The 15,555-nt window shown below is 34.9% G+C and overlaps 1 protein-coding gene across 4 annotated transcripts in view; it reads right to left on the reverse strand.

Annotated features, from left to right (window-relative positions):
* The window catches only part of DNAI4 (dynein axonemal intermediate chain 4), a 97,525-nt gene that overhangs the window by 68,051 nt on the left and 13,919 nt on the right, over window positions 1-15,555 (reverse strand). For 3 of the 4 annotated variants that reach the window (XM_027610536.1, XM_027610519.1, XM_027610508.1), the window contains exons 3-5: window positions 5,588-5,772; window positions 4,135-4,247; window positions 2,410-2,566 (exon numbers count right to left, since the gene is read on the reverse strand). In XM_027610536.1, coding sequence (XP_027466337.1) covers window positions 2,410-2,566; window positions 4,135-4,247; window positions 5,588-5,772 — 455 coding nt within the window. The remainder of the gene's footprint in view (window positions 1-2,409; window positions 2,567-4,134; window positions 4,248-5,587; window positions 5,773-15,555) is intronic. The other variant, XM_027610542.1, reaches the window with a different exon arrangement.

Genomic DNA, 15,555 nt, shown 5'->3' on the forward strand with positions numbered 1-15,555 from the left:
CTCCGTGGCTCTATCACTTGCCAGAAGCGGCCGGCGGAGGCCCCTCCCCCGCCGTCTATCCTCCCGAATATCACCTCGGATTCACTTCTCCACACGCCCTACCTTCCAGTAAGTGGTCGCTTCTCTGTTCAGAGAGTTGTTGCTACTCTCCTGTTCGATCTCCTGTTGAGTTCGTAGGTGTTCAGAATGGTTTGATCCCCATTCAGCTGAATTCCTGAGACCAGACGAAATCTAGGTCTCCTACTCCTCCGCCATCTTGCTCCGCCTGGATGATTTTTATAAATGTTCCGTGTGTGCTTGAAAAGAGTGTATGTTCTCTAATTGTTGAATGAAGAGTTGTGATCATTAAATGTTTTTGGTTCAAATTTTCTGTATCTATGTGAATTTTTTGTCTGGTTGACATACAGTAATTAACAGAGGCATGTTTAAATCTACTTTAATAGGATACTTAACAAATTTTAAATTTTTGCTTCATATATGTTGAGGTTATTTTATTAGGGATATTCAAGATTAGAATTATTTTTACCTTCCTGTCATTATGAAGTAAACTTCTTTGTCCCTAATAATGCAATTGGTTTAATTGTTTCTCTGTGGATGATATGTTTTTTCTTTCTTTTTTTCTTCTGTTTTTAAAATCTTTTAACATTTGATATCCTGGAGTACCAGTACAATGCACAACTTCTTTTTTTGGATATTTTTAAAAATTTATTCCTGTTTCTGTGACATGATGTCTTTTAAGAGCTTCGGAAAGTCCTTACCCCCTCTTTTTGAATAGTTCCTCTCCTCCATTCTTCCTACTTTGACTTTTTGAAACTAACCAGATGCATGTTGGACCTTTATTCTATTGTCGATGTCTTTTTTTAACTTCTCTTTCATACTTTATATCATATTTTTCTCTCCAAGGTTTATTTTGTATAGTTTATCCGATCTATGTTTCAAGTTATTAAATCTCTGTTCAATTATGCCTTAAATTTAACATTTACTTTTTAGTTTCAACAGTTATATAAGCATACTTTATTTTACAGTTCTTTTTAGATGTTTTTGCAAATATGAGTCATCATTTTGATAGTTTCTTAGTGAGGTGTTAGCTTTATCTTCTGTTTAAATATTTCACATATATTTTATATTCTATATCTCATAATATAGCCCTACTAAAATCTCGTTATCCACAGTCCTCACGATGTAGATCTAGGGTTTGTTATTTCTTTTAATTCTCATTCATAATGGCTTCTTTATTGGTTTGGTTTATTTTTACCAAACTCAATCTGAGGGAATCTTAAGAGCCTAAATGGGATATGATTTCCTCCAGAGAAAATTCATGTTGGCTTATGATAGTAGCTATGAGACCTGGGATCACTTGAGATAACTGAAATCCTTTTAAGGGTCTTTGATTAATACAAAAATATCTCTTTCCGTCCTCTCAATTGTGGGGGACCAAGACTTAATGAACTCTAGATTCATGTGCTAATTTTAACATTTGCTTCCAGCATCTTTCCCTCTCTGATTTCAGATCATTTATTTATCCATTTGTTATTCTTTCCTTTCCTTTTTTTGGTGTTAAGAGTTTCCCTTTATGTCTTATGGGTTTCAAAGTATGTTATTCAGGATCTACTTGTACTATATTCTATAGTCCAAAATAATTCTAGGTTAATATTTGGATAAGAATAATGCCCTAAAAATATTTTAATGATGGATTTTTTAGTACTATGAGTCATATTCAAATTATATTTGAATCTAAATAATCTGAATAACTATCAATACTCTATTTATAGTAGCTAAATTAATTTCAGACAGAGTAGACTTCAGAGCAAGGCAAATTATCAGAGATAAAGAGGGACATTACAAAATGATAAAGGGGTCAATTCTCCCAAAAAGACATAACAATCCTTAATGTGTATGTGTTTAACAACAAAGCTTCAAAATACACAAGGCAAAAATTAATGATCTATTTAAACTAATTAATAAGGACAAATGGAAAATCTGTTCTAATATAGTAAACTCAGTTATTTTCCCATTACATATTTTCCTTCTTAAGTGTTTAATATAAAAAGTCAGACCTTTCTTTTTAAACTGGAAATAATTTATATATGCATAAAAGAAAATAATCATTAAAATCTATATTGAGACTTGGAAGCTTCCTTTATTTCTTTTATTATTTGACTTAGTAGTTTGACTACTTTTTAAAGAATAAGGTAAAGCTATGGGTTCTTCCTCTAGGAAAAAAGTACATACAACATAAATACTTTACATATCATTTCATAGGGCACACATATAACTTTACACGTAATTTCGCCAAGCACATATGCCACCAGTATTTATCCAGGAATCCCTAAAAACAGAAACAAGGACAAGAACCTCTGAATTAGCACTTAAATTACAGAAACAAATAGACAATTGAGCCATACATACATGACCTTCTCAGCTTCTTCAGATTCCACAGAAACCATGACTGTTGGTAGGTTAAAAAATCTCAGTGTTTCCGACTCTGTGAGTGTTATCTCTATAGTCTTTTGTAGGTCTTCTTTTGTTACAATTTTCTCAGGTGTTGCCCTCACAACTCGTAAGTCTAAAATAGATGACTTAATAAAAATCATTGACTAATTGCTATTTTTAATTTTCATTTTACCAAAATATCGTGATGGGTCATACATTGTGACTTTATGTGGTCAAAGAACAGACTGTGTTGTGGGATGTATTCAATCCCTCTGATGCAGGGGGAGATTATGATAGTAATCCAATCCTCCCCTCTCCCTCTGATAGGATGATCCTCCCTGCTGCTGCAGACACTGCTGATTGCCTAAGTTTTCATTGCTAAGGTTTTTTCCCTTCCCTTGCTCTTTCCATTAAGAAAATCAAGTGTTTAGCTTTCCTAGCCTCTCTTTAAGCTAGAGTTGACCATGTGACAGAGTTCTGGCCAATAAGATAACAGCAGAAATACATAGGAAAGAAGAAGGCTCCTGGGGAAACTTTTACTTTCCTGAAAAATAAGGGTGATAGGACTGAAGCTACTGCCTTTCTCTCTCTTTCTGCCTTTAACATGGATATAATACCCACAGCTGGGGCAGATATTTAGACCATGGAGCAAAAAGCAAGAAGCAAGAAGTAAGAAGAAAAGTTTTAAGGAAAGAGAATAGCAGAGCTGTCAGTCCAGAGTCTGAGAGTCAAGCCACAAAATCAAATCCAAAATAGTTGATTGTTTAAGCTAATGGTAGTTGGGTATTCTCTTCCTTGTTGTCAGAGCATTCCTGTTACATATCTTAACACCAAAGATGCTATCAAGCACTTTTCCAACCTTATGAATACTTTCATCAATCCTTCATTATCATCTCAGAGGAAGAGGCACCGTTACTGCACTCCAAGGTGAATGTTCCTCTGGTAAGTACCCATTTCTTCCAGCACTTTTGATCATCCATTATTTTATATTCTTTTATCTTCATTTTCATAATCCTTTTTTTTATTAAAAGATTTTATTTATTTATTTGACAGAGAGAGACACAGTGAGAGAAGGAACACAAGCAGGGAGAGTGGGAGAGGGAGAATCAGGCTTCCCGCCGAGCAAGGAGCCTGGTGTGGGGCTCGATCCCAGGAACCTGGGATCACGACCCGAGCTGAAGGCAGATGCCTAATGACTGAGCCACCCAGGCGCCCCCATTTTCATAATCCTTTACTTCATGTTTTATGCTCTGCCTGGAAGGAGCCACTCTTATTTTTTTTCTCCTGACAAATTACTAATCATCTTTAAAAACCCAGTTCAAAAGTCTGTAATGTTCTCTATGAATTCTTTTTTTTTTCCACCTCAAAGATGTTAATCTTCACTTTCAAAGTGCTCCCATAACATTCTGCATATGTCTTATTAGGGCACTGATCACAACGTATCAGAAGAAGTTGCCTCCTGAGTTAAAAGCAGAGCACTTCTAAAACAGGGTCTGTCTCTCCTGAGGCTGGTGGTGCAAGAGAGTCACCTTGGGAAATTTAAAGCTACCCTGGTAGTTCTCAGTAGCTACTCCTCAGGCCAGCATTTGAGAATCATTACCATAGTTCTTTTACCTCAAGTACCTGACAAATAATAAGCATAGTTGCTAATGCTATGAAATAATGGGCTGTTACTGAAATAAATTATATTATTTTCATTACCTGTAAAACTAGTCAGTTTTTCCCGTTTATAGGATGGTTCTTCTAGGTCTTCTGCTATTGATTCAGTAGTAGATACACTTGATTTAGAAACTGTACTGCTTCCTAAAACCGACCTTTAATAATGAAAAACAACATTATTCTTTTATTTAGATGTTCTTATGGGTAATTAAATATATAAATAAAAACATTATCATATTGAGAAATCAAATATAATCATGTAAAAAACTGATAAAAAGAAACTTCTTTAAACAGAGTTGTTTTGTAGTGTTCCTTAAATAAAAAGTCATTATAAATATATTTTAGAGATAAAACATGTCAAACCTATGTCTAAAGTCCTTCAATGGATTCCTAATATATTTAGAATAAAAAGCTAAAATACAGTCTACCTATCCAGTTTCTTCTTCTTCATTATCACTCTTCCCCTTCCCCATTTTTCCTCAATCTTTCAGTTCTCTCTTATTTTATTAGAGCTTTGGCCTGGAACTTCCTTTCATTTTTCACCCATTTTCTGCTCGTCATTCAAATCCCATCTTAAATGTGATTTATTCAATTTTATAAAGGTCCTCTCAAGATTTAATTAAAAGAAAATCTATATACTGGTTGGGAAATCAATAAATTGAAGAATACAAAAATAGTTTCTTTAAACATATGAACTTAATATTACTTCATGATATTATATACCTTTTTGCCTTTTCTATTTATAAGTCCAACTGTCCTCCAAAAGGATAGATTTGGTTTAGTGGAATATTCTTTGTTTTATAGAGCACTCCTATGACTACTTTATGCAAATTTGGAGGCAGACTCTCGAACAGCATATTTTCTCTTAAAATTTTGTGCTTAGTTAACATCTGGAAATTTTAATTTGTCAGATTGAAAATTACACACTCAAATATTTCCCCATATCTTTAGATTATTTTAGGACATCCTGTTTTATTATTGCAAAGACTCTGAACTTCTCCACTGTAAGCATTAATAAAATTTCAGTAATGTGTCTACATAATACATGCATAACATTTCATTTACAAAAAAATTATGAAACAGAAGAGAAATCAAACCGTAGAAGAACAGGGATTTGCATGGAAGAATGGAGTTGGGAGGGGGGGCAGTCACAGAGAAGGAAAGCTACTTCTTCCCATAAACTGCAACATAAAAGAAACTGAAGAAATGTGTCTGTGGGTGTGTGATGCTAGCCTCACCTTTTGGTTCCTCAGGAAATCTTGAGGAAAATCTACATATTTTTCTCACAAATGTTTTGGTGTGTCAGGGAACTCTTAAGTCATGTAAAGCTCTATATCTAACTAAAACATGAGGGGAACATAGAGATGGCTAGTACACTAATGTAGAGTGGAGTTGGGAGTCTGAAGACAACTGACATCAAAGTTATATATATGCAACTTAAATGAAAAGACAGTACATATGATATAAAAAAGAACAATAGAATAGTATACTTTACCTTGTAAACAGCCCTAACATACTAGGATTTATTGTATTCTGATACAGGCTATAGGAAGATATATATTCTGATGCATATGATCCTTCTTGTGATGTCAATAATTTATTTGGCTTTGCTGCACCCATATATGGGTCTTGATGGTAAAGAGGTCGGGGAGTAACATCAACTCCAAGTGTATTAATTACCTGTGGAAAATGGTTATTTAAAATGAAATAAGTAAAAAAAAAATGAGGTTTCTGAATAATAGGTCCTAGAAAACAGAAATAAAAGCAGTAGAAAAAAAGAAATACAGTGTTTCTAGGATGGAATAAACAAGAAAAGTTGAATGAAAGATTTTATGCTTAAAAATTTCTTTTTTTTTAAAGATTTTATTTATTTATTCATCAGAGACAGAGAGAGAGGCAGAGGGAGAGGCAGGCTCCCAAGGAGCAGGGAGCCCGATGCGGGACTCGATCCCAGGACCCCGGGATCATGACCTGAGCTGAAGGCAGACGTGCAACCATCTGAGCCACCCAGGCGCCCCCTGCTTAAAAATTTCTTAACTAGGCACACTTTTTAAAAACGTCTTATTCATGTTTTTACCTATATGCAAGTAATACATATTAATTTCAGGGAAATTCAGAAAGGTAGAAAGATAATTCATCCAGATTGTTAATATTTTTGTATGTTTAATTTTTTATGTATAAGCTTTAAAAAACCCACTATTATTCATCCAACATTTTATTAGTAAACATTTCCCAGTTTTCACATATTGTTATTTTTGCCTAATTCTTAATCTTTTCAATTATGAAATTTAACATACAGAAATACAGCTCTTACATTCAAGTTTTTAATCCATTTTGAGTTAATTTTTGTGTATGGTGTAAGTTAGTGGTTCAGTTTCATTCTTTTGTATGTGGCTGTCCAGTTTTCCTAACTCTACTTATTGAAGATACTGTTTTTCCCCAGTGTGTATGCTGCTCTTTAATTGTAAATTAACTGACCATATCCGTGTAGGTTTATTTCTGGGCTCTCTATTCAGTTCCATTGATCTTTGTTTCTATTTTTGATGTATGTGTTTATGTACAAATACCATACTGTTTTAATTACTAAAGCTCTGTAATACAATTTGAAATCAGAGAGGGTGATGTCTCCAGCTTTATTCTTTTCTAAGATTGCTTTAGCTATTAGCTCAGGGTCTTTTGCTGGCCCATACAAATTTTAAGATTATTCTATTCTGTGAAAAAAGGCCATTGAAGTTTTGATAGGGTTTGCACTGGCTCTGTACATTGCTTTGGCTAGTGTGGACATTTTAACAATATTGACTGTTCCAATCAATAAGCATGGAATATCTTTTTATGTATTTGTATCTTCAATTTCTTTCATTAATATCTTGTAATGTTCAGTATACAGATCTTTTACCTCCTTTGTTAAATTTATTTCTAGGTATTTTATTTATTTAGATGCAATTGTAAATGGGATCATTTTTTAAATTTCTCTTTCTGAGCACTGGATATTAATGTATAGAAATGCAACAGATTTCTGTATATTAATTTTGTATCCAGCAAATTTACTGAATTTATTTATTATTCTGATAGTTGTTTGGTGGCCTTTTTAGGACTTTCTATATATAATATCATGTCATCTACAAATAGTGACAGCTTTACTTCTTCCTTTCCAACTTGGATACCTTTCATCTCTTTTTCTTGATTTATTACTTTATCTAGGACCTACAATACTATGTGAAATAAAAGTGGCAAGAGTGGACATCCTTGTCTTTATCTTGATCTTAGAGGAAAAGTTTTCAGCTTTTCACCATTGAGTACATATATGGCCTAATTATGTTGAGGTACATTCTCTCTATACCTGCTTTGCAGAGTTTTTAACATAAATGGATGTTGAATTTTGTCAAATGCTTTTTCTGCATCTATTGAGATGATCATATGATTTTTATCCTTCATTTTGTTAATGTGGTGTATCACATTGATTGATTTGTGAGTACTAAACCACCCTTGCAATCCCTGGAATACGTCCTATTTGATCATGATCTATAATCCTTTTAATATATTGTTGAATTTGGTTTACCAATATTTGGTTTAGGGTTTTCTATCTATGTTCATCGTAGACATTGGTGTATAATTTTCTTTCCTTGTGGTGTCCTTGTATGGTTTTGGTATCGGGTAATGCTGGCCTCATAAAATGAATTTGGAAGAGCTTCCCCCTCTTCCTTTATTGGAAAAGTTTGAGAAGAATTGATATTAATTCTTCTTTGAATGTTTGGTATAATTCACCACTGAAACTGGTTCTAGAATTTTGTTTGTTGGGAGGTTTTTGACTACTGACTCACTCTCCTTAATAGTAATCAGACTGTTCAGATTTTCTGTTTCATCAAATTCAGTCTTGATATGTTGTTCATTTCTAATGATTTGTACATTTCTTCTAGGTTGTCCAATTTGTTGGCATATATTTGTTCATGATATTCTCTTATGATCCTTTGTTATTTCTGTGGTATCAGTTGTAACATCTCTTTTGTTTCTGATTTTATTTGAACCTAATTTTGTTTATTTGAATCCCCTCTCTTTTTTTCTTGGTGAATATAGTTAAAGATTTGTCAATTTTGTTTATCTTTTCAAAAAACCAGCTTTTAGTTTCACTGATCTTCCTTATTATCTTTTCAGTCCCTATTTCATTTGTTTCTGCTCTAATCTGTTTATTTCTTTCCTCCTACTAACTCTGGGCTTCATTTGTTCTTTTTCTAGTCCTTTGAAGCATAAAATTAAGTTGTTTGAGACTCTTTTTGTTTCCTGAGGTAGGTATTTAACTCTATGACCTTCCCTTTTAGAACTGCTTTTGCTGCATCCCGCAAATTTTGGTATATTTCCACTTTCATCTGTCTCAAGGTATTTTTTTATTTCTCTTTTGATTTCTTGACACATTAGTTATTCAGTAGCATATTGCTTAATTTCCACATATTTTTGAATTTCCAGTTTTCTTTGTATAATTAATGTCTAGGTTCCTAACATTGTGGCTGGAAAAGATGCATGATATGATTTAAATTCTCTTCAATTAATTAAAACTCATTTTGTGGCCTAACATATGAGCTATCCTGGAAAATGTTCCATGTGTACTCGAGAAGAATCTGTATTCTGTTGCTTTGGGTTAGTATCACCCTTTCTGAGGCTCCATTCATTTTTCCTCATTCTTTTTTTCCACTCTGTTTTTGGCTTGTATAATCTCTATAGATCTGTCCTCAAGTTGGCTAATTCTTCCTTCTGTCAGTTAAAATCTATTATTTAGTTCCTCTAGTGAATGTTTAAAGTTTTGATTACTGTGCTTTTCAACTCCAGAATTTCCATTTGGTTCTTCTTTATAATTTTTTTGGTAAAACCCAGAAACTGCATTTTATTTAATTAATTTTAATTGAGCTATAACTGACACATAAGATTGTATCCACTTTAGGTGTACTACATAATGATTTGATATATGTATATATTACAGACTGATTACAATAATAAGTTTATTTAAAATCCATCACCTCAGGGGCGCCTGGGTGGCTCAGTCAGTTAAGCATCCGACTCTTGGTTTTGGCTCATGTCATGATCTCATGGGTTATGAGATCAAGCCCCATATGGGGCTCTGTGCCCAGCAGGAAGTCTGCTTGGGGATTTTCTCCCTTTGCCCCTCTTCCACTCACTTGCTCTCTCTTTCTCTAAAATAAATAATAGATCTTTAAAAAAATAAATTATTGTTTTATTTTATTTATTTATTTGAGAGAGAGAGAGACAGCAAGAGAGGGAACACAAGCAGGGGGAGTAGGAGAGGGAGAAGCAGGCTTCCCGTGGATCAGGGAGCCTGATGCAGGGCTTGATCCCAGGACCCCGGGATTATGACCCAAGCCAAAGGCAGACACCAAATGACTGATCCACCCAGGCGCCCCTTAAAAAAATTAATTAATTAAAATCCATCACCTCACATAGTTACAAAATTATTTTTTGTTATGATGAGAACTTTTTTTTTTAAGATTTTATTTGTTTATTTTAGAGAGAGAGAGCATGAGGGGAGAGGCAGAGGGAGAAGAGAATCCTAAGCAGACTCCAGGCTGAGTGGGGAGTCTGATGTGGGTCCCTGACCATGACCCGAGCCAAAACCAAGAGTCGGACGCCCAAGCAACTGTGCCACCCAGACGCCCCATGATAGAACTTTTAAAATCAATTTTCTTAGGAACTTTCAAATATACAATACAGTATTTTTTCAAGTTTTTATTTAAATTCCAGTTAGTTAACATACATTGTAATATTAGCTTCACGTGAACAATATAGTGATTCAACACTTCAAGGCAACACCTGGTGCTCATTACAAGTACACTACTTAATCCCCATCACCTATTTAATCCATCCCTCCACCTACCTCCCCTCTGGTAATCATCAGTTTGTTCTCTATAGTTCAGAGTCTGTTTCTTGGGTTGCCACTCTCTTCTTTCCCCCTTTATTCATTTGTTTTGTTTCTTAAATTCCACATATGAGTGAAATCATATGGTATTTGTCTTTCACTGACTGACTTATTTCACTTAGCATAATACTCTGTAGCTCTATACATGTTGTTGCAAATGGCTAGATTTCACTCTCCTTGTCGCTGAGTAATATTCCACTGTATATATATACCACATCTTCTTTATCCATTCATCTGTCGATGGATACTTGGGCTGTCTCCATAATTTAGCTATTATAGATAATGCTGCTATAAACATCGGGGTTCATGTATTCCTTCAAATTAGTATTCTTGTATTCTTTGGGTAAATACCTAATAGTGCAATTGCTGGATTGTAGGGTAGCTCTATTTTTAACTTTTTGAGGAAGCTCTATACTGTTTTCCAGAGTTGCTGCTCCAGTTTGCATTTCCAACAGGACAAGAGAATTCCCCTTTCTCCACATCCTTGCCAACAATAGTTGTTCCTTATGTTGTTAATTTTAGCTATTCTGACAGGTGTGAGGTGATATTGTAGCTTTGATTTGTATTTCCCTGATGATCAGTGATGTTGAGCCTCTTTATCGATATTTTCTGAATTGGATGTGACAGTCATCATACCTCTTTTTACTTCTTTAATCATGGTCTCTTTAGTTCTATGAAGATATTTATAATGATTTCTTTTAAATCTTTTTTTGTTAAATCTGACATGTTTCTTCCCACGGTTTCTATTGCCTGTCTTTTTTCTTGAGTATGGGTCATATTTTTCTATTTCTTTGTATGCCCTATGTTTTGTTGGAAACTGGAGAGTTTGATAACATATTGTAGCAACCCTAGGTATGGATATCTTCCTCCTTTCTAAAACTTGTAATTTCTATTTGCTTGTTTGTTTAGTGATTACCTAGATTACTTTTGTGAGATCTACTTCCCCATAATGGGTTGAATTGTGTTCTCCCAAAGAAGATATGTTGAAGTCCTAACCCCCAGTACCTCAGATTGTGGAAATAGGGTCTTTGCTGACTTAAGTTAAGATGAAATCATTAGGGTGAGAACCCTAATCCAGTATGACTGATGTCTTTATAAAAAGGGGGAAATGTGGACATAGATACACATAGAGGTAAGACATCATAAAATACACAGGGAGAACACAATGTGAAGACAGAGGATTGCAGTGATAGATCTACAAGCCAAGAAATGTCTAGGACTACCAGAGCCGGAAGCGAAACAAATCCTTCCTTATCATATTCAGAGGGTGCATATCTACACTAACACCTTGATTTCAGACTTCTGTCCTCCAGAATTGTGAGACAATGAACTTCTATTGTTTTAAGTCTTACAGTTTGTAGTACTTTGCTAATGTAGTTGTAGAAAACTAATATGCCCCCTCCCAACACCCCCACACAATATTAACCCTCTGATGTTGCTTCTCAGGGATAAGCAGCTTTGGGTATCCCCACAGCCATCCTGGGATGACAATGGTACGGTTAGGGCTCTCTACTACTCTTGACTACACTCAGCTGTTAAAACTTCCCTAATTACCGGCTGATTGCTCTAGTTTTCAACAATGCCCTGGGGCACAGATTCTCTAAACCAAATAATTGTGGCTGCTTCCAGAGACTAACTTCTGAGGTCAATGTTTGGTATTCTCATTCCAAAATGCTCCTCCCAGCTGCCTTAGCCCCACATTCCCAGTTAACTAGCTAGCCTACAGTCTAGGGTGTATCTTCATTGAACTAATTATCTTTTTTAAAAATCCATGAATCTAACTCAATTCCCTTTCACCAAAACCTCCACTGTATTTGAGTGTACTCTTAGGTTCAAACTTCCCCATGCTCTGTCGCAAATGAAGTTAGTTCCTTTTGGAAGACATTAGGAGCTATTTGTTTTACAGCTTGCATCTCCCCCTAGATAAAATCTCTGCACCATGGGAGTGGAAACAATGGGAAGCTTCCCTATGAGTGACAACCTCATTCTAGATGTTGAATGCTCCATAGAGGGGGCAGAGCAGTAACCTGAGATATTCTCAGCTTGCTTCTCCTGACATGGAACCATTACCTCATGATCCAGGGCAGGACCTCTGTATTCTCAGTGTGCCACACTCAAGGTAGAGTTCATCAGTAGGGATTAGGCAGAAGAAAGGAGTCCATACTTCTCAACTGTACTCACCCAGGACTTAGCCTCCGCAACAGGCATTTGGGGGCAGGATGAGAAATGCTGAAGTTCTGCTTTGGGGAAAGAAAGCCCTACATGTGGGAGTTAAGGGGAAAGGGAGCCCTGTGCTCTTGGCTGCAAACAGTCTAGAGTAGAATGTATGCCTTGTTAAGCTGGGAAGGAAGAAGTGGTGGTCTTGGCTCAAATACCACAACTTTCTTACTAAATTGTCATAGATTTTCTTAAATGATTCTTCATTTACTGTTTGCCCTTAGGTCTATTCCCTGAGTCATTAAATCATTGTTTTTAAAAAATAACTGTTACCAGTTTCACTTGAGCTGGGCATTGGAGATCTTCATGCCATCATGCTGGAAAAGTTGAACTAATTATCTTTTTAAAAAATTGTAGGAAATACACAATGCAGAAAATTTATCATCTTAACCATTTTTAAGTACTTTCACATTAACTACTTTGACATTGTTGTGCAACCATCACCACCATGCATCTCCAGAACCACTTTCATCTCATAAAACTGAAACTGTACCTATTAAAAAAATAACTTCCCTCTAATAACCTTTCTTGGGATCCATCATTCTACTTTCTGTCTCTGAATTTGACTACTCTACATATCTCATCTAAGTGGAATCATTCACTTTTGATTCACTTATTTGCCCTTTTGTGACTGGTTTATTTCAATTAGCATAATATCTTCAAGGTTCATCCATATTGTAGCATGTGTTAGAATTTCGTTTCTTTTTAAAGCTAAAAATTTTCTACTATGTTTGTGTATACATATATATCAAATTTTGTTTATTCATTCATCTGCTGATGGAAATTTGGGTTGCTTCCACCTTTTAGCTATTGTGAATAATGCTGCTCTGAACATAGGTGTACAAATATCTGTTCAAGTTTCTGTTTTCAATTCTTTTGGGTATAGACCAAGAGGCAGAATTACTGGGTCATGGGTAAGTCTAGTTTTAACTTTTTGAGGAATCACAATACTGTTTTCCATAGTGGCTACACCATTATACATTCTTAGCAACAGTGCACAAAGTTTCCAAATTCTCTATATCTTCACCAACATTTGTTATAATCCATTATTGTGTTTTTAGCTATCCTAATGGGCCTTAGTTGTTATCTCATTGTAGTTCTGATCTCCATTTCCCTAATGATTAGTAATGTTGAGCACTTTTTCATGTGCTGTTGGCTATTTGTATATCTTTTGGAAAAATATCAAGTTCTTTGTCCATTTTTTATTGGACCACATATTTATTTATTGCTGAGTTGTAGAAGTTCTTTGTATAGTCTGAATATTAACCCCTTATCATATATATGATTTTTAAATATATTTTCCTCATTCCATAGGTTGCTTTTTACTGTGTTGTTGTGTCCTTTGATGCACAGAAGTTTCTAATGTTTGATGTAGCTCATTATACCCATTTTCTTCTGTTGCTGTATGGTGCTTTTGGTGTTATATTTAAGAAATTATTGCCAAATCCCGTGTCAAAAAGTTTTTCCCTTACGTTTTCTTCTTCTTCTTTTTAATAGATTTTATTTATTTGAGAGAGAGAGACAGAGAGCACTCACAGGAGCACACGTGAGGCATGGGAGAAGAACAGAGGGGGAGGGAGAGGGACAAGCAGTCTGCGCTAAGCATGGAGCCAGACTTGGGGCTCTATCCCAGGACCCTGAGATCATGACTTGAGCCAAAACCAAGAGTTGGACACTTAACCAACTGAGCCACTCAGACACCCCTCTTCTAAGAGTTTTATAGTTTTAGCTGTAAGGGCTTGATACATTTGGAGTTATTTTTGTATATAAGGGTCCTACATCATTCTTTTGCATGTAGATATCCAGTTTTTCCAACACCTTTGTTGAAAAGACTGTCCTTTCCTCATTGCATAGAATTGGCATCCTTGTTGAAAACCATTTGAACTTATATGTAAGGGGTTATTTCTGGGCACTCTAGTCTATTCCATTGGTCCATATATCTGTCTTTATGCTAGTAGTGCACTGTGTTGATTCCTACAGCTTCATAGTAAGTGTTGAAATCAGGACGTGTGAAACCTTCACCTTTGTGGTTCTTTTTCAAGATTGTTTTGACTATTTGGGGTCTCTTAATTTTCCATATCCATTTTAGGATGGATTTTTTTATTTCCATAAGAAATGTAATTGGGATTTTGATAGGGATTGCTTTGAATCTGTATCTTGTTTTGGGTAGTACTGACATCCTAAGAAATATTCCAGTGTATAAACAAGGGATGTTTTCCCATTTATTATCGTCTTCTTTCATTTCTTTCAGCAATTTTTGTAGTTATCAGTGTACAAGTCTTTCACTTCCTTAGTTAAGTTTATTCCTAAGTATTTTATTCTTTTTGATATTATTGTAAATAGAAATCTTTATTCTTAATTTTCTTTTTGGATGGATAGAATCCAAAACATTGTTGCTAGTGTATAGCAACACAGCTGATTTTTGTGTGTTAATTTTCTATACTACAACTTTGCTGAAGTGATTAGTTCTAAGTTGTTGTTGTTGTTGTTTTTCTTAAATGTGGCATCTTTGGGGTTTTCTACATATAAGATCATGTCATCTGTGAACTGAGATTTACTTTTTCCTTTCCATTTTGGATGATTTTTCTTTCTTCTTCTTCACTAATTGCTCTGGCTAGGAAACCCACTTCTCTCCTGAGAAGTTGCAAAAGTGGGCATCTTTGTGTTGTTCCTGATCTGAGGGGAAAAGCTTTCAGTCTTTCATCTCTGAGTCTGATGTTAACTGTAGTTTTTTCAGAATGCCCTGAGGAAATCCTTTCTCTTTCAGATTAGCTAAATGGTTTAAAAAAATTTTTTTTAATAATGAATGGATATTAATTTTTTTCAAATGCTTTTTCTTTATCTGTTCTGATGATCTCATAGATTCTCCCCTCCCAGTCTATTAATATGCCAAGTAATATTGATTTTTAAATGTTGGAACAACCTTGCATGCATTATCTTCAGTTGGTCATGATGCACTATCCCTTCTACATATTGTAATACCATATAATATGTATGTATTGTATGTATAACATATACATAATACATATAATATATACACAGTAATATATGATTGTTATGGACTGAATGTTTGTGTACACCCAAAATTCATGTTGGTCCCCTAATTCCAATATGATGGTATTGGAAGGTAGAACCTTTGCAAAGTAATTAGGTCATAAAGGTGGAGACCTCATGAATGGGATTAGTGAGTGCCCTCTGAAAAGAGGCCAGAGAGTTAGTTAAATATCTTTCCACCATGTGATACATTGAGAATACATTGAGGATATATTGAGAAGTTAGCAGTCTGCAACCTGGAAGAGGGTCCTCACCAGAACTCAACCATG

The sequence above is a fragment of the Zalophus californianus genome, chromosome 4 (genome assembly GCF_009762305.2).
Source record: "Zalophus californianus isolate mZalCal1 chromosome 4, mZalCal1.pri.v2, whole genome shotgun sequence".
Classification (NCBI taxonomy): domain Eukaryota; kingdom Metazoa; phylum Chordata; class Mammalia; order Carnivora; family Otariidae; genus Zalophus; species Zalophus californianus.